Here is a 21,647-nt window from a genome sequence, read left to right as displayed (position 1 = left end):
ATAACACCTTGCCCTCTGCCCACAATTCCCGGTTGAAACACACTTGCCAACGCTAGCTTCGTTTCCTTTGAGAATAGATGGCATTATTAAGATCCCACAGTCCGACGCGGCCAATCTAATCAACCATACTCTACCACTTGCCTCTGAGCCAGGCATGTATGTGATTGGACTTGATGTTTTTCATCAACTTCATTGTCTGGTATGTGGGATCTTCTTTCTTTCTTTCTTTCTTTCTTTCTTTCTTTCTTTCTTTCTTTCTTTCTTTCTTTCTTTCTTTCTTTCTTTCTTTCTTTTCTTCCCCTTGAACAGGTATACAGATCCACTCACCCCTTCTCACTAGCACCACCTCCATAAAAAGGCCTGGGGTCATGACATGGGCCTCAACATGAGTGACCCTGAAGCGGTGAAAAATTTTTGGACCCATCTCGACCATTGTTCTGATTCCATCCGTCAGAGTCTCATGTGCAGCTCGGATGTATCAACCATCCACTGGCGGTGGAATGAGAGTATACCGCGATGGCAGGCAGAGAGCAGGATCGTACATACCTGCCGCGACTTTGAAGCTATACGGAACTGGGCCTTTGAGAGAACGGCTGGAGTTGTGGACTTCGAAACGTGGGTGCCGGATCCATTGCGTGGAGAGGTATGAAGGGAAGACTTGGATTAAATAGATGAGCGAACCACATATAGCATATAACTATTAGATATTGCTCCAGTATAAACTGTTCAAACAAATACCGTAGTAGTCACTCGGCCTTCCTCCTAAGAGGACCTTCTCGAGGCTCTATATAAGATCCTAGATAGATACGATCAACCCTTGTCTCTTCAATGACCTGAGATGAACTGCCAACAAAAGTGCAGTGGCAGTACTTAAGGCTGAAGGAGCAAATCGGCTGGTACCTTAAATAGTCAAGGTACAGTATGAGAGGTATTTTCTACAACATTGGTACAAGTGTTCTTGAAACAATGTAACTTAGTGACATCAACTTCCCAAATAGGCAAGATTGAAGCTATCATCGGTCCGACTGCGACTCCGGTGTTCGGGCATCGACAAACACCCAACCCGCAGTTTCGTGGCTGGCTCAACACCGCAGCTGTTCACGCGCCGGTCGCTGTACCTATTGTCGACTCTTCACTTGCTGTTGGTTCTCTCGAACTAGGACTAGAAACCATGGCGACAAGTGTGGATGCCAAGCTGCTAAAGCAGACCAAATTCCCTCCGGAATTCAGCCGGAAGGTGGACATGACCAAGGTCAACATCGAGGTGATGAAGAAGTGCGTTGCAAAAGCCCCAGCTAAGTTTCTTATCGCGAGGTGCTGTTATCACCCGGTCTGGAACTAACACTTTTAATCATTGCAGATGGATTGCTGGAAAGATCTCCGAGATCCTGGGAAATGAAGATGACGTCGTTATTGAGCTCTGCTTTAACCTTCTGGAAGGGTCGCGGTTTGTATGTACTACCTTTTACCTTTTGCCTTTTATGCTGATTTGCTATGTCTTACTTGCGGTTCAGCCATCCAAGCTAACTGGTTTCACTTTGAATTATCTTAGCCCGATATCAAGTCCCTGCAGATTCAGCTCACCGGATTCCTCGATAAAGATACTGGCAAGTTTTGCAAGGAGCTGTGGTCGCTATGTTTGAGTGCCCAGGAAAACCCACAGGGTGTGCCCAAGGAGTTGCTGGAGGCGAAGAAACTGGAGCTTATCCAAGAGAAGGTGGGATATTTTACGGATGTCCGGGTTGCTGGTCTCGCGCTGACGCCCTCGTTATCACTAGATCGAAGCGGAAAGAGCCGCCGAGGAAGCCCGCAAACAGAAGGAACAGGAGCGCGCGCGAGAGCGAGAACTTGAAGACCTTCGACGCAGAGAACGATCCGAGCGCACAAGGGGAGGAAGAAGAGGCGGTGGCCGCGGTGGTCGAGACTTTGATAGACGTCGGTCGCCTCCCCGACAGCGCAGCCGTGACCGTTTCCGAGGTCCGCCTGGCAGACGAGAGTTCGACTCCTACGTGCCCTCAGGCTCTCGTCGAGGCCGTCGGCCATCCCGTTCGCCCAGCCGCTCTCGCTCTCGCTCCGTCTCTTCCTCGCGCTCACCTCCACCACGTCGGCGCCATCCTGGCAACGACCGGAACCGACGACGTCGGTCAATTAGCGGCTCTGTCTCCCCGGACCGCGGCGATCGCAGGAGGCCCAGGAGACGCAGCCCTGATTACGGTGATCGTGCAAGATCCAATACCCGCAGTGAATCATCACGCTCACGTAGTCCCAGAAGAGACCGACGGAGACGGAGATCAGTTTCTTCCCGCAGTGCATCGCGTTCACCTGTCCCCAGAGACCGACGCAGGAGAAGAGGTTCTTCGGCATCAAGGTCCCGTTCGAGGTCGCAAGGGTCGGATGGTAGCGGCACCAGACGCAGAGGATCATCGCCTTACTCTTCACGAGATAATAAGAAAGAATCCACCGCTGATATTGCAAAGGCCCGCAAGTCCCGTGACGACCGTCGCTTGAGTCGCAGCAGAGAGCGCAATGACACTCGCAGACGCCGGTACTCATCCCAGAGTGTCAGCCGCAGCCGCAGTCGAGGCCGTTCCCGCAGCGCCAGCCAGGATTCCCGCAGTCGGAGTCGGAGTCGCAGCCGTAGTCACAGCCGCATGAGGGATAGGAAGCGGCGTCGGTCCATTGAGAGATATGCCCCAGTTGCACGGAGACGGCGCAACACGTCCTCCGTATCCGTCCCCAGTGATAAACGAAAGAGGATGGCTGATGAAGACGAGGATGCCGCCAAACGATCACCACCGCCGGCTGAGAAGCCAAGCTCGAGCGACCACGAGATGAAGGATGCCACTGAGGTGGGTGAATGATTTCTAAGGGTCCTCTTCACACAAAATCTATGATTTCCTAAGTTCGTTCATTGCCCACGATTCTGCTCCGCCCCTCTCACTGTAAAGACCTTAACTAACCACTAATCGCAGACTGCTGCTTCCCCCAATAACGCAGCCCGTGTACGCATCTCCAGCTCCGAACTACGCGAGAAGCTGCTCCGCGAGAAGATCATCGCGATGCGCCGGACCGCCTCGAGCGACAAGGTAGGTAGCTCTACATCTTCAAGGTAGTTCTCATGTCCTACCGTTCAGGGCACACACAGCTTCACCTACATAAACCACACACCAAAGCCCTACTAAAGAGCGAAGGATTGGAGGATTCCGCAACTCAATATTTAGCGATCTATTCACACGTGGTAATGTCACTATAAACAATAAACAGAAAAGAGAGTTTGCATCCTATGCCTGTCTCAGCAATATCTCCGTCAATAGTCCAACCTCCCCCTGTACCATCATACTTTAATTTATTTTCCTTCAAAGTTCAGACCACGCAATCCCAATTCCGCGGAACGAACAGCAGAGTTTGCTTGGCACATTAATTAGTAGTCTACGTTCCCAAATATCAGTCCGGGGAGGGAACCACTACTAGCGCACTTAATCTAAACAAAGTTTACCCGGCATGCGACCGTTTTCGGGGCATTCTCCACAAGGCTAGGTTGACTATTGAATATTGGGTTGATCGACTATTGAGACTATTGTTTGTCGGTTTATTTAGACCGTTGAGCCGTTGGTATAACAGATGCTCAGTTATTGGGGAGATCTTAATAAGTGGTTGGTTGTGTGGTTAGCTGGGGAGGGGAGGTGTGAGTATGCCCCTATTCTATCTTGTGAAGAGTCAGGGGGTGGGAGTAGTATACAGCCTATGTCTCGCTCCTACATGAAGTATGCATTCAATGGGAGATTGGATCAATTCAGGATATACGTGCTAGATAGCTAATAGAGCTACAACAGGATTACACTGTAGTTACAAACTCATGACTGAAGAAGCTATCTAATCCACATCAAGGGGCATGGGATATTCACCAGTTGGCCATGAATCGGAAGTTGCTGAATGGGATCTATAATACCATTTCATATAATACAATGAGCTTGTCTACACTCCACTCTAAAAAGATACATATCCACAGGAATGCCTAAACAAACAATATCCTTCCCCTCGTAATCGTATCCCTTCCATCCCTCCCCCTTAGCCTCGAGACGAACAATCCATACCAACAGCCCCCTATATCCAACTGCCACCACCATCAGCACAGACACCAAACTACTACTGACCCAACGATTATAATCCATTCAGAGGCTCCCATTAAATAATAAGAGACTACTATAACCTGGCTTAAACATCATCCACCTACAAAGTACAGACAGAGCACCGCAGATCACCAAGACACGCTGCAGTGTATACTATAAGATCATCTCGATAAGAGCTTAAGCCATACATTACCCACAATAGTACTCCATAACCCCCCACTGTATACTCGTCCCATATAATGGATGACGTCCGCCTATCACCCCCACAATCCTACATCAAATATAATAAAATATTATAGAAAACAAGCATACAATTTAATAACGATTTAATTAATGACCCATTCACACAGACATTCCCACTAAGTGGATTGTGGATAGCCTAGCAAGCAAAAGCACGAACCTCCCCATCCCGTCTCCATTCTCCTCCCACTACGCTAGCTAAGTAACTACTTACTTCTCGTACGCATAAGCTCCAACTCATCATCATCATCTCTCTTCGTCAGCTTACCCACTGCCGTGCCGCTGTCGTGACGTACATCATATCCCGTCCTTAGCCGCTTGACAATGATGATGTAGTGACAGCTGCGTGGCTGTGTCGTGTTCCCTAATTATGATCGACTGGGTCGTGGTTAGCTCAGACCCTGTCAGCTGAGTGGGATGAGTAGGCTTGGTTCTGGAATCCTTGATGAGTAAAGGTAAATAGACTAGCTAACTAACAGGCAGGGATTCGAATTCATGGGGTGTTCGTTCGTTGGTTTGGCTCTAATCACGATTGACGGGATCGTCGGGGGGGCAGGGGAACTGTCTTACTAAGAACGAGGATTGTCTTCTGCATTACTGCTTTGGGAGATTGGGGCACAGGGGGGGCACATTTGTTAGTCAGATGAAGATGTTAAGAAAGTAAGATCTATGGAGTATCTACTTTGGGATGAAGATATGCTGGTTTGGCATATTGAATCGAGATTAAGAGAAAAGAAGAAATAAACATTCAGGACGAGGTTGGCTTTCGCACAATCCTCCATCATAAGTACTGTACAGGTATTCAAATAACACATCATTGCATCGGCAAAGCGAATGGACTCCATTGGAGGGAAAGGTGGGATAGTATCAAACAATCAAGCCAGAAAGTAAAGATTTGTACCTGCTTCGCCGCTATAGACATCCTGCTCCCCTCGCCTTGTACAAATTCGAGCAGATATTCAAGACAATCTTCACAATAATTAGAATTAGAAATTTAGGTATATACAGGAGGACTATTCACCATTGATGCCGTTGCTATCGTCGTAACTTGTAGGCTGCTGTTGGAAGCTTACCAGTCGCAAGCCGAAACGCTCACAGTAGCGGTGACGGTGACAGTAACCACCTCAGTCTCGGAGCCGGAGCCAGAGCCGGAGCCGGAACCAGCGACGGGAGCGGTGGTGATCTGAGGAGAGGAACCACCCTCAGTGGCCGAGGTGGCAACGGGGACAGGAGTCACGGTCTCGGTAGCGACAGGGACGACAGTCTGGCCGGTGATGGTGTCGCAGGGAGTGGTGGAGGCTCCAGCGCTGGCGCCCTCGGGGACGCTAGCGGTGGGAACAGCAGGGACGCTAGCAGCGCCGGAGGGGACGACACCACCGCTGGGGGCGGGGGAGCCACCGCTGGGAGCGTTGCCAGAGCCAGACTGAGCAGGAGCGGCAGGGGTCTCGGAGGGGCTGACACCGCTAGGGGCACCAGACTCAGCAGGGGCACTGGGAGCGGAACCGCCCTCGGTCATGGTAGCAACGGGAACGACAGTCTGGCCGGTGAGGGTGTCGCAGGGGGTGGTGGAGGCACCAGCGCTGGCACCCTCGGGGACGCTGGCGGTGGGAACGGCAGGGACGCTAGCAGCACCGGAGGGGACGACACCGCCGCTGGGGGCAGGGGCACCACCGGACTGAGCGGGAGCAGAGGGAACAACACCACCGCTAGGAGCAGGGACGCCACCGGAGGGAGCACCAGGGGCACCGGACTGAGCAGGGGCGCTGGGGGCAGAGCCACCCTCGGTCATGGTAGCAACGGGAACGACAGTCTGGCCGGTGAGAGTGTCGCAGGGGGTGGTGGAAGCACCAGCGCTGGCACCTTCAGGGACGCTAGCAGTGGGAACGGCAGGGACGCTAGCACCACCGGAGGGGGCACCGGGGGCACCAGACTGAGCAGGAGACGAGGGAACGACACCGCCGCTAGGAGCAGGGGCACCGCCGGACTGAGCGGGAGCAGAGGGAACAACACCGCCGGACTGAGCAGGGGCACTGGGGGCAGAGCCGCCCTCAGTCATAGTAGCAACGGGAACGACAGTCTGGCCGGTGATAGTGTCGCAGGGAGTGGTGGAAGCACCGGCGCTGGCGCCCTCGGGGACGCTAGCGGTAGGAACAGCAGGGACGGAGCCGGAGGGGACAGAGGGAACGCTACCAGAGGGAGCAGCACCTCCAGAGCCAGAGCCAGAGCCAGAGCCGGACCAGGAGCCAGAGCCAGAGCCGGAACCAGAGCCAGAGCCAGAGCCGGAACCAGAGCCAGAGCCAGAGCCAGAGCCAGAGCCAGAGCCAGAGCCAGAGCCAGAGCCAGAGCCAGAACCAGAGCCAGAGCCAGAGCCAGAGCCAGAGCCAGAGCCAGAGCCAGAGCCAGAGCCAGAACCAGAGCCAGAGCCAGAGCCGCCAGTAGAACCGCCAGTAGAACCACCAGCACCACCACCGACGACGGGGGTACCGCTAGGGGCACCAGACTGGGCGGGAGCACTAGGAGCAGAACCGCCCTCGGTCATAGTAGCAACGGGAACAACAGTCTCGCCGGTGATAGTGTCGCAGGGAGTAGTGGAGGCACCGGCACTGGCGCCTTCCGGAACAGAGGTAGTGGGGACAACACCGCCGCTAGGGGCACCAGGAGCACCAGACTGGGCAGGAGACGAGGGAACGACGCCACCGCTGGGAGCGGGGACACCGCCAGAGGGAGCACCAGGAGCACCAGACTGAGCAGGGGAGGAGGGAACCGAAGGAATACCGGAAGGACTGACACCGCTGGGAGATCCGGGGGCACCGGACTGAGCAGGCTTGCTGGGGCTGGAACCGCCAGTGGGGACGGAGACGGTGGGAACAGCAGGAACGCTGGCAGCGGGGGTCGAAGCGACGGCGGGAACGCTCGAGGCACTGGGGATGAGCTTGGAGGAAGATCCGGAGCCGGAGCCAGAGCCGATAGAAGGACCGCCGGGGATGCTGCAGCCGGTAAGCCATTCAATGACGATGATCTCAATGGAGGAGCTGATATCAACACCAGCGCAGCCACCGATGACAGCAGACAGCTCAGCACGAGACTCCAGGGAGAGGGAGGCCAGGCTCTCGCCAGACAGCAGCAGGGAGAGCACGCCGCTAATGTTGACACCGATGAGAGTGTCGATGGTACCGGTAATGAAAGTCTCAAGTTCGGTAATGATGTCGGTGGACAAGTCAACGGTGACGTCGCCGCTCAGGGCAAAGGAAAGCCAGAAGTAGAGAACGGCCTTCAGCTCGACGCCCAGCTGGCAGCTATCGCCGGAGAGCCAGACTGCCAGGGCAGCACGGGCATCAGCGCTGACGGAAGTGGCAAGCTTGCCCGAGATACAGGCCTCCAGAACGACCTTAACATCGGCCTCGATGTCGGTGGCCAGGGAGGACTTGAGGAAGGCAGAGAGGTAGGCCTGGGCGCTAGCGGTGAGGGCACCGGAGGTTTCGACAAGGGCGTTGATGGCGGCACCGACGGAGACAGTGGTGAGACCAGCAGTGGGCACAGTGCCAATGGTAACAACGCCAGACACGCTAGCCTTGCCCTCCAACCAAGCAAGGACAGCAGCCTTGAGGGAGGCGCTCAGAGAGCACTCGGAGCCGTTAAGCCAGACCTTCAGGGCGGCCTCGACATCCGCAGCAAGGTCGGCGACGACACCACCACCAGCACAGAGGGAAAGACCAGCCTTGATGTCGGCATCCAATTCAACACCAACGGATCCGGAGATGAAAGTAGACAGAGTAGACTGGAAAGAAGAGCTGAGGACAACAGCGGCCTCGAGGTCGGAAACAGAGAAGATACCGTCGACAGTCACGTAAATGTCGCCCTTGGCAGCGACCTCGGCGCAGGTGGGGATGAACAGAGCGAGACCAGCACGGACATCGACGGACAGGGTGGCAGAGTCCTCACCCTCACACCAGGCCAACAGAGACGACTTGAGGGAGGCATCGAAGCTGGCATGAGCACGGATCCACGCAGCCAGCTCCGCACGAGCGGAGGCATCGATCTTGCCGGCAGTGCAACCCAGAGCACCACCTTCAAGGACAGCAGCTGCCTGAGCGCTGATACCAGTGAGGAGGCTTGCGGAGCTCTTGACACCGCCGCCAAGGAGGGCCTCGATGAAACCGGTCAGGTCCTCACCAAGGTCAGTGAGAATCTCGGCGACGAGGCCGAAGGTACGGGGGTCCAAGTCCTTCGTGGGGAGAGCGAGAGCATAGCTCGCCAGACCGGCGAGCACGAGAAGCTTGTCGGAACGCATTGTGCCGATAGGGCAAAGAATGTATAATAAAGAGTGGGTAAGACGTCAGCGAGTGTCTGAAATGAACCTGTCAAAAGAATCCAAAAGAGTATGAAAATGGAAGAACGGCTGGCTCGAGGCAGCCTAATTGGTTAACGACAGACTGGTGAAAATGAGGGTCGGGTAAGGAAAGACAGAACCCAAAAACACAAGACAAAACAAAGTGACTGACGAAGGGCTTGATGTTCATGGAACGAGGTGATCATCCTGGAGGTATATATACCCCTGAGAGGGATTTCCTCCCGTGCCAGCGGGATCGGGCGATGGAGCCCTCCCCCAAGTCTGGAACCCACGAATGGAGCTGCACACCCGGCTGAGAGCATGTTGGGTCCTCTGTGATCGAGGGACCCGGATCTTCGAGGCCAAGCTAGCCAAGTGGATGCGCCGGGTGCCAGTGGAAACTAGGAAGCAAACCAGAGCGGACTACCGTTGTAGGTGGGCTCATCCGAAACAAACTAAGCAGAACGAGAATACTATTTCGGGGAACGGGGTATCCTGGACAGAGAAGGTATTAGTTCCGAGCTTTTTGCGGGTCACCTCTGGCCTTTTCCGTCCATAGTAGTAATATTTTGTCAAGCAAAGGCGCTGTAAGCAGGGGGAAGAGCCTAGGCTGTGAGCCACTGACCAGGCCCGCCACCAATTGGGGCTCTCAATTCAGCACTGGTGAGAGGCTCCGTTGTCAGGGAGTAAGTGAGCAAGTACACTAGTATCAATCAACCATGCTTCCGACTTGAAGACACTAATGCCAGCATCCACGACGGGAGAAAAAAGCAAGCAGAAAACCCATTGATGCCTCGGTGTGAGCGTGTGGGTGGGCAACACTGCTGCGGGAAGGTACAGTACAATGGGCATCGGCAGCACGGTACGAGCAACATCATTATCATCAACATCATCGTCGGGTCACCCGTGGGGTGGTCAGCGACGGAATGCCAACCAGAAGAGCGAGTTGAGGGGGGGATGTTGGCTGTGGTGATCGGATGGCGGGCCAATGACAGTCAGACTGCGCAGACCCTCATCAGGTAAACAAGAGGATAATCCCAGTGTGCCGGCCAGCCGTCGAGGCCGACCCATGGGCGATCAACACGGCCGGTGTTTTGTCCCTGAATTGTGAGCCCGGTTCCACCTTCTTCCACGGATGAAGTCAAGATGAAACTTTAGAGTTGCTTAGATCCCCTTTCAGAATGTGATAAAACAACTAAGAGAAAAAATAGTCAAATACGGAGTACGGAGCCTAACCGACGCTATCCAGGTGTGGTTAGGAGGGAGAAAAGACAGGTATGGTGGGCTGAGGAGGGGAAGGCAAAGGAAGAAAAACTAGGAAAAGCAACAAAAAAAGGCGTTAAGATTTTTGTGACATATGTGCGTTGTTGACTGATCAACTAATTTCCGGGGCGGTGCATAAATCCAGTTCCGGAACGTTAGGCTTCAAAGACAAAGGAAAAAGCAATGACAAATGCGAGAGACAAGTGAACTCTGAAGACTAATAGAGAGAGGGGGGCCGCCCACTCTCCCCCGGACAAGAAATCCATTCCACAGTACGAAGTAGATAGTGCAATCAATAATTGAGAGGAGCACAGATCTTATCTGCGCACTACAGTCTTGAGGGACTGGTAGTATAATCAAAACATTGATTGAAAAATCCGTGAGAGTGCTGAACAGTGTCATGCTCTACCCACTCCAAATTTAGAATATTAATTTCCCCCAAGGAGGCAGAAAAACTCTCACTTCAAACAAGCCATCTGGGGTTCACTAACCTAAAAGAGTTCCAGGAGACTACTCGTGGACTGAAGTGTGCAGGGGACAACAATAAGCAGAGGAACAGGAGCACCTCCATTCTGTGCTGTGCACAACCGAATGTGGCCTGGTGGATGCAGCCTTTGCACGCTAAATTAGTGCATTAGCATCGCTTTTTAGTCAGGGACAGGAAGCTGCGGATGCAGTAGGTACTGCCTTAGCGCGGCAGGCAAGGATACTTGCGGTAAAGCGCCCTCAGCCTGAGAGGTAGAGAAGCCAAGGGAACATCCAAGCAAACGACAAGCTGCACAACACAGTCCGCCCTAAGATGTCGGTTGACTTTATCGTGCAGCAGTCTAGACTGCTCTCCAATACCAATATTAAGCCCTGGCTAGTCGACACTGGCAAAGGTAATGGCAAGAAGGCCTTCGGAGGGCAATCGTTGCCCGAACAGGCGTTCCTGACCCGAAGGCCTCGTACCTTTGGTTCCTGAGGCTCCACCCCCCTCTTTCTCCCCAAAATCTCAATGGCCTGAGCTGCCGGCTGCCCGCTTTAACCGAACACTAGTAGTAAGGTCAGTCCTGGGCCGACGGCTTCCCCTCTAGACGATGAAATCAAGGCAATGGACAGTGGGTAGTTGTGGGAACAGGTTTGTTTGACTCTGGAACAGTGGCATCTGCATGATGGCTTCGTGGTTTCATCACTTGCAGATGGGTTCGATCTTTGTTCGTTCCTGTGGAAACTCTAAAAACTGACCCAGTCAGGACTTCCAGTTAAAGTTGACCGGGTTTTGAGTCGACTAAACTCGGAAGATTACCTGATTTGATTAATATTGATTGACCGCCGCAAATAGCCAGGTACACCCTGCACCTAAAAATGAGCGAATAGCAATTGGAATATGCTGCCACCGGAGCATTGACCGGGGAGCAGCTGCCAAGTCGCTCTGAGGGAAAGGAAACGGAGGCAATCCGATCAGTCACTGCAGGGGGGAAGGGGCGAACTTCGGCCACATCCATGGAAGAACTCTTCTCCTGAAACCCTCGGTCTCCCTAGGGAGTAAGTACGACGACAAGGAAGAAATGGTAGACGACGACGACGACGATGACGATGACGATAATAATACTGACGGGAGACACACTCGGCCGCGCATGCCTCTTTAGGAAGCTGCAGACCATCAGGTGATGTCAGGTGCTTGTGGCAGGTCACGTCAAACCTGAGGCCAAAAGCACTTTTGACAGTCGGGAATATCGTTCATGCTCCATGTTTCAAGGTTGGACTAGTTCCCTGTAACTGGGATCTTTGCCCCAGCGAGCTTATTCCACGTTCTATTTTTGCAGAGTTGATCCATATCATAGAACTCCTCCTATTCTCCGCCAGTTCATCAATCTGTAATATTTGAGACTGGGATTACGCCACTGAACTTACGAGTCATGATTTACAGTTTAGCATGCCCATCCAAACACAATTGCGCTGGTAGGTTCCTCGTATCGGCAAGAAAATCCCTCATGATACAGATACAAACTATTTGTGGCTCAAAGACTGGACTTGGGGGTCGGACCCTATCATTGAGCAACTTTTCGCATTATCAGTTTTCACGCTCATCAGGGCACTTACAAGTTGATGGGAAATCATAAACCGTACTGGTTAGGAGATGTGTGTTATCAAGAAGTCAACGCAGCAGATACTAGCACTAACAACAATTGTCACATCTAATGGCAATTGATTCATGCCTTCGACGTCCCAAGTTGCTGCTCATAATTCCCCTCGGAGTATGGAACAGGGGACTAGAAAGGTTTTCCCTGTTCACGAAAACGCCCCATTTCAGCAAACCTACATCAAGCCCTCAACCCACAGAGCTTACGAATGAGACAGCTAGCTACTAGAAATCCTAGTTCATGTGAAGTGTGATAGCTGGAGTAGTCCACTGTTCAAAAGGTGGGAGGCAATTACCAGCAAAAAGTACCGGGGCCGCTCTATAGTCAATTCATTCGTTGTCTGCTGCACAAAATTAACGGTAGATATGTACATCAGCCATAAAGTCAAGCCCATTCCATGTGTTGTACCAGGTCATGCTATTCCATCCTATCTCGTCATTTCCGCTTAAGGAACTCACTGGGGGTTAAGTATATTTACTGTATAGCCATCGATCCTAGTTATTCTGTGTGTTGTATATCGCTTACAGTCGCGTTGCCGTTTGATTATTTTACACTACTGCTAGTAGTACTGCTGCCAGATGTCTACTACTACCACGATACCGGTAATTGGCTTCAATTGTATCGGTGCGGTGTGCTTAGTATCGCTAGTCAAAACTATTAGTAGTAGTACTAAGTACTGATAACTCATTAGTATACGCTTCAGATGGCTAGCGGTAATTCAGTTTTTTCTATGATGATGATATTGCTATACTTCCCGAAAGGTGAGTTGACAGGTGATGTTCCATTCAGATATATACTACATCATATATATATATATCTTTGCTCCATCCGAGCATCACTGCAACAATAGTAGACAACTATAGTACCAAGTAGTAATAAAATAAAGTAGAATAAGATTAATTAATTAATTACTAATTAATAAAAGCCAATGCTTACTCCAACTACTAGTATTCAGAAGGTACCATGGCACATCAGTGCACGGAGATAAAGGGCTACCATTGGAGCAGAAGCATTAACCGTAGTAGCTGATTTGCGCTAAAAATCCCCGGGGGTCAACGTCGCGTCGAAGCGAGAGCACGGTTGCCTGCAGTGAGATGCAGAGTCAGCCAGGATACAAGCAAAATAATTTCCCAAGAGAAGTGGACATTGTCAGTGCAAGCAAGGAGGAGGTTGTACTACTTTGGACCAAGTCCTAGATAGTTACCTCGACATCATCGAGTGGGGAGTCTAATGATCATTGTTGATGGAGGGAAGTTGATTGCCCGGGGCAACCAGAACAACAACCCATTCACGTGACCCGCGCCCAGCCACCGGCAATTCGAAGTTGGATGTTTCGATTTACACTAGATTAACCACAACACGCCAAACGTCGACTACTAACCCTTTGAAGCAGGTACCATTGGGGCCAACTGGGCTGGTTCTCCGGGCTGACACGTCAATGCGGTCTCTCCGAGCTCTTGCATGAAGCCCTCGCCCCCCTTCACCCTCGACAGCACACCTACCGGTTTACTTCGACAATCCTCGTACCCGTGAGATGTCCCGCGCCGCGCTCTCCCGCTCCGGGTCCAGGCGGACCTCCCCAGAGTTCCAGAACTCATCCGCCTTTCGAACCAATTCCTCCGTGGCTAGACAATACTCGCCGGGAGACAGTTCTGACGACGAAGTCCCCGAACCGAAATTCAGCGCTTCCGTCAAGGCCCTGCTTGACGAAGATGGACTCGATGTGTCCCCGCGCCTTCGCGGCGAGCGCATGGGATCCTCTGCTGCCTCCAGCCAGGAAAGACGATCTCGAGCGACGCCTCCTCAAGACCACTCGACCGGTAGTCCTGCACCTCGCGTGGTTCGCCTTGCGCCATCATTAAGCGGCAGTGGCGGTAGATCAAGAAGGGAGGGATCACTCCTCTCCAACAGCGAAAGTGCCGACCAGGGTGCAAGAACCAATTCGAATGATTTCATTACGCCCGCTCCTAGGCCACGCAGCGTGCGAATCAATGCATCGCGTAGCTATACACGCTCTCCCGCATCCGTATCCCCTTCTCAGAGACGCTCCGCCGAAAGGAGCTATGTCGACGACCACGGAAGTGCGGAACGTTCAGAAGATGAAAGGAAGTATAGGTATGAGGATGACTACGCTCCTCGCACCGGTCCTTCATCGGTATTACGAACGCGAAACCCGGAGGATATCGGCATGGCGAGCTCATTGCGCGTCAAGCGAGTCGGACGACTCACTGGAACGTTTTTGAACGGCCCCGCAAGACGCGGTGTATTACGACGACAGAGTGAAGAAAATAATGAAGACCGAGACCTTGACGCGAATATCGACAACGCCGACTACCACTATAAGAACACTGCGAAATCTTCATCACCCAAGGTATCATGGGCCGACCCAAGCCCACCTCTCAGAACCGATGAGCACCGATCCTATGATCGTGCAGATGGACCCTTTTCTAGATCGTCCTCACCGAAATCCTATGGGTCGCACTCGAAATCGACACCCGGGTCTTCTTCGGAGATGTCCTCCAAACCCTCAAGCTCGCAAGAACAGCCTGTGTTCAAAGTCCCTCTTCCGCCGACATTGCCTTCTTCTAGAGACCAGGAGAATGAGCCTCCACCGACATTCAAGCGCACTAAGCCTCAGGGTTTCAACTTGCTGGACAAGCCTGAGAAGCTTGCTGTGGTGTATGGTGACGAGAAGAAAGAGCAAGGGGAGACACCTGCAGGGAACGGGAACTCCCCTAGAAAGATCCTTGCAACAAGAAGTAATAACACACCTCACAGACCGGCCCCTCCTCCTCCTAAGATGTCCGTTCTTGAGACCGCCACCGCGACAGGAGGAGCTGCCACGGCATCACAATCACGGAAAAAGCGCAGTCAAGTTTCAGTCAACCATAAGCCCTTCACCCGGCTGGACTGCATCGGTCGTGGTGGAAGTTCGAGAGTCTACCGCGTCATGGCTGAGAACTATAAGATTTTTGCTTTGAAGAGAGTGAATCTGGAGGATGTCGATCCAACTACCTTGGCTGGATACAAGGGTGAAATTGACTTGCTCAAGAAGTTGGAGAATCTTGATCGTGTTGTTCGTTTATTCGATTGGGAGTTGAACTCAGACAAGCATACTTTGAGTGTTTTGATGGAAATTGGAGAGTCAGATCTAGAGAAGATCCTTACTTACCGCCTGAACGCGGAAGACGCGAGGTTCGACATCAACTTTACCCGATACTACTGGAAGGAGATGCTTGAGTGTGTTCAAGCTGTCCACGATCACAACATTGTCCACTCTGATCTGAAACCGGCGAACTTCCTCCTGGTTCAGGGCCGACTGAAGCTAATCGATTTCGGCATCGCGAACGCCATTCAAGATAACACCGTGAACGTGCATCGTGAACAGCAAGTGGGGACCCCGAACTACATGTCGCCGGAAGCCTTGGTCGACTCCAATGCCTCACTTGGCCTACCAGCAAGTGTGGGAAAGATGATGAAGCTCGGAAAACCGAGTGACGTATGGAGTCTAGGATGCATTCTTTATAAGATGGTGTACGGCCAACCTCCGTTTGCTAAAATCGCCAAATACTATGAACGCATCCTCGCCATCCCCAATCCCCACGTGAAGATCGACTTCCCAGCATTCGGCGTAGGAGGCGTCCCCGTACCCCCTGGACTGGTCCGAACGTTGAAGCGCTGTCTTCAGCGCGATCAAACCTTGCGTCCAACCGTGGAAGAGCTTCTCGGCCAGCGCGACCCATTCCTCTACCCAGACGCGCAGCTCGAAGGCGCCGTCCCAGTCACCCAGGACATGCTGAACCGGATCCTCGTGAACGTGGTCAACCACTGCCGCGTCCGCGGTATCCCCAAGGACGAAGAACTAGCCGCTTGGCCCGCCGGATTCTTCGCCAAGATCAAAGCTGCACTAGAAGAAGGCAGCTAAGTTAACCATCACCAACCTACACTGTCGACTGAACAAACCAACCTTTCCTATGTTCCTGTGTGCCTTTCACGTCCTGATACCATACCTCTCAGATGAACCCGGCGTTCCCTAGTCACCACCGTTATATCCTCGCCTTTTTCTTTTGTTCCGTACGACACATACCTGTTTCTTCACTTCTTGTTCCATCTTGGATCTATACATCCTTTTCCTCTTCTTCTACCACAATTATTTTGGTTTATGGAACACACCCGCTGGAAACATGGTGTTGTCTTTATTTTTGTCTTGAGTCGCGCTTCAGCCTGGGTGATTGATTGATTGATTGAGTCATTGACCGATTACGTGTTGTTTATTGATTGCATTGGAAGCTGTGGGATCCAGAAACAGCATGGGTATTTGGAGTTTGGTCTAAGAGTATAATTGGAATATACTAATATACATATATCACTTTGTGCGATTCCGGATATGCCGTAGATGATCGTCTCGAGATGAATCCTACGTAGTGCTAGTAGTTACTTCTAGTATGGGGATATGTTTACCACTCAGGTCCAAATCAAGCTTCATTTATTTGGGATACTTAATTGGTACGCGCACTCGCCTCAGCGAGCAATTTCAAGTCACATCAGAAAGTAGACAAATAGGGATCCTTTTCGGCAAATGAATATGAAAATTGGGAAACAAGACGGATACTTTGCGCGCCGCTAACGCCACACCCACTGATATAGTCTATGTGAAGACGAACACAAACCAACGCAACCAGGGCATATTTTGAGATAGGGAGGGATATGGTATGATGATATGAAGGAATAGAGCGGGATTCATAATCATGGATGAGAAGAGGTGTTTAGACAAGGAGAACAGCGCTGTAGTGATATAGTATTAGTATCATAAGTTATAAGGCAAGATGTGAAGAGGAAAACTCACTTGACAGTGCCGTCCATGTCAGGGTTGTTGGTGATCTGCGCCCATTTACCCCAGACGACCTTGCCGCTGGTGGTGACGAGACCCAGTTCGGAAACGTTCACTTCAACGATGGTACCCTTGGTCAAAACACCCAGTTGGGTATACAGAGGGTTCTGGGGGTTCTTCTTGACGGAAAGGATGGGAAGCTGGACGGTGACACCCAGTTCGGGGCTGGGAAGAAAAAAAGCCATTACGTCAGTTGAACGACTCCCATAACAAACAGAATAAAAGGAAAGGGGATAAACATACTGCGTAACATTCGCCTTCTTGTAACGCAGACCCATAGGACGAATGAACCGTTCGTACTTGACAGGGCGTCTGGTGAAGTCACTACCGACGAAAGTAGGCTTGGTGATCATGCGCTTCCAGGACTTCTTGTGGGTCTTCTTTCCGGTGTTGACGACCTTGAACATCTCCTCCTCACTGATACCCTTGACCTTAGGCAGAGGCACAGCGAACTTAGCAGCCTTCTCATTCCGCTTGTCCTTGATGGCGCTGGACAGGGCCTTGGCGTTGGTGGCCTGCGACCGATCAAGCAGATACTGGGGCAGAGGAGTCTTGGACGGCTCATCGGGAGCGGAAGACTTGACGTTCTTCTCTTCCTGCTCCTTGATGCGCTTGCGCATCTGGATCTTCTCCTTATGGCGCTGCTGCTGGTACAGCTTGGCCCTCAGGCCGCGCAGGTTCTGCGCATCCTTGGACTGCTTGTGCGATTCACGAGCCTGGCGCTTGCGGACACGCTCATCGTGATCGAGCCGCTTACCGTGCTGCTTCTGCCAGCGTTCGATATACCTATTCCCCTCATCAGTATGCTTTGTTCGTTGCTTCGATATAAGGATTCCCCGGCGGTGGAAAAACAGCTCGGGTCGGGGCCCAGCTTTGGGGGCATGGGTGGGGGAAGTGAGACGAACTCGTTCTGAGGCTGCACACGGAACAATCAGTTAGCAAAACCAGATACTATACATTTCAAAGAACATCACAATCATACCATGATGAATCAACCGCGAGAAAGCGAGTCAAAAACAAGTTGATATCAAACAACGGCGGAGCCCGAAGTGTCTTGACAAGACAAAAAAGTTCGATGCGGCGGCAACGGGACTGGGTCTTGGCACTCCGATAAGTCACGTGGAGCACTTTATCTCTCTCCGTCCGGAATTTCATCCTGCGAGACGCTTCGGAGTCCAGGCACGGCACGGTCAAGGTCAACAATCGCCTCAATTCCCTCCCTCTCCTAGTCTCTACTACACACAACCATGTTCTCTCGAACCACACTGGCACGGGCACTTGCCCTGCCCATCGAGCACACCGCCGCCCGATCCTCCATCCTCGCCGGCGCCAGCAACACCACCTTCCGTGCCTGCCTTCACCAAGCCACCACCACATCTTACTCTACAACAACATCATCACACCCCTCCGCTCCCCTCAGTGCCACTCCCCGGGCCCAAACCTCCAGTCCCATCGAACAACCTCACTTTCTGACGCCCCAGAACACCATTCCCGAAACCCGCGCCGATGTGCCTCTCAACAAACAGCCCGTGGCCCCGACCTTCGACGCTCCATTGAAAGTGTCTCAATCCCTCCTCGACATGCTGCCCTACCTCACCTCGCAAAAGCCGCACTACATTACCGCCCACCTCCACGACAGACCTTACCTGCTTACCGAAGGTGATCAGCTGCGTCTGCCTTTCCTCATGCCCAAGGTAAAATCGGGCGATGTCCTTCGGTTTAACCGGGCGTCGGTGCTCGGTTCTCGTGAGTTCTCGCTCAAGGGCGGCGAGAAGTACCTTGATGAGCGGTTGTTTGAGTGCCGGGTCCGGGTGATGGGCTTCGAGTCGGAGCCTTTGCGCATCACGGAGAAGACGAAGCGGAGACGCCGTCATGTGCAGAAGGTGACGAGCAAGCATCGTTATACTATCCTGCGGGTTATGGATGTTAAGGTTAAGACGGCGGAGGAGTTGTTGCAGGAGGGTGCGGTTGTGGTGCAGAGCGCTGATTCTGCGGCCAATGTTGAGCTTAAGGAGTAGGTCTCGGATTGAGGGAAAGGGACTTGAAGATTTCGCAAAATTTGAGCAAGACGTGGGCCGAGCCTTTTTTAGAGGCCTATGTTTAGATGGGTATGGATTTTATGCTGTGTTATATCCATTGGTTGGAACCGCGTAGAGCGGTATACCATGTACAGATAGGACTTTTCTGTTATGCACATTGAGGAGTGCAATTGTATTTTATTGTATAATTGGGTTTCGAATGTTTAGTTGCTCCTTGAAATTCCGTGTCCTCGAAGCCAGCAAACCGGGTGTACCTTTAGCAGCCGTTGTTACTGACCATCTAGTAGGAAGAAACATTCAAGCAAGCTATACCCACTAACAATGAAAGGCTGTTATTGATATAACGTCTATCCTAAGGATGATATATAGGCAGCCACGGCATCTGCTCTAGTCGTCGCCTTTGATGCGTTTCCAATCACAACCCGTACAGAATCTCCTCAGCGATCTTCTCTGCAAAAGCATAAACTGTTGACTGAGGAGCCCCCGGAGGTAGGAACGGAAAACTGCTCGCATCAACAACCCTCAGTTTCTGAACCCCATACACCCGTGCGGAGCTATCCACGACTGCCATTGGATCCTCTTTCCTTCCCATCTTGCAAGTTGAAGATCCATGTGAGATGGTTGTCAATGATCTGCGAATGAAGTCGAGTATCTGGTCATATGTCGTCACATTGGTTCCCGGTGAGACCTCTACTGGATCAGCGACGCCTAGGTCGGCCAATTTCGCCCAAATCTGGCGACTCCTGTTGAAAGCGCCCACCATTATCTCCATGTCCGTAGTGTTTGCCAGCCACTGAGGGTTGATGATGGGCGGAGTTGTCATGTTTGGACCTGCTAGCGATATGTTACCGCGGGAGAAAGGTGCAACGTTGACGAAGCTAATGGTGGCATATATTTGACCGGCACTCGCATTTTTAGGCTGTGGATAACCAATGGGGGTATACACGGTTTCTGGCCAGTCGTCTGGCAGGGTCGAGAGTGCTTGGATAGATTCATTCGAAAGGCGCCAGCGGTAGGGCTTGGGTAGTTTCTCCCATCCAAAATACCCTGGCCCAGGGATGGACAGTGGACCAGTAGCATTCACAATGTATTGTTTGACATTCGACTCCACTAGAGTGTCATCGTCAGCTAACGAGGCTACAGTTGGAACATCCACTCGGTGCGTCGTTCCGGCTGTGGGATGATCTTGTAAGTTTTGGCCGACGCCCGGGAGATGACTGATGCAGCTGATGTTGAACCGGAAAAGTTGGTCATGTGGGCCAATTCCTGACACCATAAGTAAGTGAGGGGACTGAATGGCTCCTGCCGACAGTATAACCTCCTTTTGAGCACTTAGGGTGAAGTTAACTGGGGGAATGCCAAAGGTCCCAGCCGTTTCAACCTGGACGCCAGTTGCGACTCTATGATTATCAAACAAAATCTTCTGCGCAAGTGTCTTATGATACACCACAGGGCCTAGGCCACTGTTGAGTGTCGATTGCAAGAAGCTGGTTTCTGACGAAGATCGATGAGCATTGATAGGATTGATGGTTAGGGTCATGTAACCAGAGCCTGAAAGATTGCCGCTATTGAATTCAGTCTGCTTCAGACCCAGAGCAATAAGTGCTTTGCGAAACCAAGTTCCAAAGCCGTCGACGAAGTTACCAGACGAGACTTCTAGGGGACCACCGGTTGAGCTGAAAGCTTCTGGGTTTTGTATGTTCGTCGAATTGATGAAAAGCTTTTCATTCGGAGCAGTAAAATGCACTGATTTCTTGTAGTAGGGAAGCATGCTGGGAAACTCATAGCTCTTGTCTCCGACCTCTTCAGCCCATTTATGCAGACTGCCTATGGTAGGGCGATGATAATACATGTAGTTTCTTCCTGAAGTGCCTCCTAGCGTTTTCCCGCGCGGATAATGAAGTGTGCGATTGCCTAGGCCCTCCTGGGGTTGGGTCATGAAATTCCAATCGACCAAAGGCTGGAAATCGCTTATATCTGATCCGGAAAAGAAGGTCGAGTATTCTGGGACTACAGAGAGGTCACCGTTGTCGAGTTCATAGAAACCGCCTGCCTCAACAACGGCCACACTGAGATATCCGCTCTTGACCAGCCGACTGGCAATAGTCAACCCGGCAGTGCCTCCACCTATAACAATATAGTCAAAGGTTGCATTTTGGCCGGGTATACCGAACCAAGTTCCCAAGAGAGGCCCACGTTGGTCGTAGTCGAAGAGATCGAGATCAGGGCCATCGTGTGCAATGGTCAGAGCTGCCAGAGCCAGCAAGGCCCCAAGCAATTGCATCATGATTGCGCTAAGAGGGGACTGAACTGCCTTTAGAACAAGCGGTGGGCCCCAAAGACTATCAGTTGCAGGACAACACTGGAATGATCAAAGGGTGGACTAGAGCTAGCAGCGTGATAGCAACAATGTAAAGATACAGAGCAATGAAATGAATAGCAACTGCATGTTGAAATACGATGGATGGAAGATGGAAGGAAGGGAAGTTAAGGAAGAGAAGAAAGATAGTGAACAGAAGAAGGCAAGTGGGCAGTCCAGGAAGGGAAGGAGTGAGCTTGTACTCCAATACCATCAATTCCTTTCTAAAGACATCACCTCCGATCTACAACGAATAGAATTGTGTCAAC

The 21,647-nt window shown here is 51.9% G+C and overlaps 6 protein-coding genes across 6 annotated transcripts; 3 read left to right on the top strand and 3 right to left on the bottom strand.

Moving 5' to 3' along the window:
• Nucleotides 1-921: 921 nt before the first annotated feature.
• On the top strand, nucleotides 922-3,113 carry AtWU_04687 (PWI domain-containing protein; the record flags this gene model as incomplete). Its single annotated transcript, XM_035499798.1, has 6 exons — nucleotides 922-928; nucleotides 999-1,275; nucleotides 1,361-1,451; nucleotides 1,553-1,717; nucleotides 1,779-2,849; nucleotides 2,973-3,113. 6 exons carry the CDS (start codon nucleotides 922-924, stop codon nucleotides 3,111-3,113), a joined length of 1,752 nt encoding a protein of 583 aa, XP_035355691.1.
• A 2,326-nt stretch (nucleotides 3,114-5,439) lies between these two features.
• On the bottom strand, nucleotides 5,440-8,661 carry AtWU_04686 (putative cell wall protein; the record flags this gene model as incomplete). Its single annotated transcript, XM_035499797.1, has 1 exon — nucleotides 5,440-8,661. The coding sequence occupies one exon, from the start codon at nucleotides 8,659-8,661 to the stop codon at nucleotides 5,440-5,442; it is 3,222 nt and encodes a 1,073-aa protein (XP_035355690.1).
• A 4,962-nt stretch (nucleotides 8,662-13,623) lies between these two features.
• AtWU_04685 (serine/threonine/tyrosine protein kinase MPS1) lies at nucleotides 13,624-16,014 on the top strand (the record flags this gene model as incomplete). The annotated part of the gene is made up of 1 exon (XM_035499796.1): nucleotides 13,624-16,014. One exon carries the CDS (start codon nucleotides 13,624-13,626, stop codon nucleotides 16,012-16,014), a length of 2,391 nt encoding a protein of 796 aa, XP_035355689.1.
• An 841-nt stretch (nucleotides 16,015-16,855) lies between these two features.
• Nucleotides 16,856-17,965, bottom strand: AtWU_04684 (rRNA-processing protein NSA2; the record flags this gene model as incomplete). Its single annotated transcript, XM_035499795.1, has 5 exons — nucleotides 16,856-16,874; nucleotides 16,936-17,145; nucleotides 17,224-17,766; nucleotides 17,886-17,896; nucleotides 17,963-17,965. The coding sequence occupies 5 exons, from the start codon at nucleotides 17,963-17,965 to the stop codon at nucleotides 16,856-16,858; spliced, it is 786 nt and encodes a 261-aa protein (XP_035355688.1).
• Nucleotides 17,966-18,227: 262 nt separating this feature from the next.
• On the top strand, nucleotides 18,228-18,998 carry AtWU_04683 (mitochondrial 54S ribosomal protein bL21m; the record flags this gene model as incomplete). The annotated part of the gene is made up of 1 exon (XM_035499794.1): nucleotides 18,228-18,998. One exon carries the CDS (start codon nucleotides 18,228-18,230, stop codon nucleotides 18,996-18,998), a length of 771 nt encoding a protein of 256 aa, XP_035355687.1.
• A 436-nt stretch (nucleotides 18,999-19,434) lies between these two features.
• On the bottom strand, nucleotides 19,435-21,306 carry AtWU_04682 (GMC family oxidoreductase; the record flags this gene model as incomplete). Its single annotated transcript, XM_035499793.1, has 1 exon — nucleotides 19,435-21,306. The coding sequence occupies one exon, from the start codon at nucleotides 21,304-21,306 to the stop codon at nucleotides 19,435-19,437; it is 1,872 nt and encodes a 623-aa protein (XP_035355686.1).
• Between the last annotated feature and the right edge of the window lie 341 nt (nucleotides 21,307-21,647).

Source organism: Aspergillus tubingensis, assembly GCF_013340325.1.
Source record: "Aspergillus tubingensis WU-2223L DNA, scaffold_6, whole genome shotgun sequence".
Taxonomy (NCBI): domain Eukaryota; kingdom Fungi; phylum Ascomycota; class Eurotiomycetes; order Eurotiales; family Aspergillaceae; genus Aspergillus; species Aspergillus tubingensis.
Note: the sequence above shows the minus strand (reverse complement) of the source record. Positions and strands in the feature narration are given on the sequence as shown.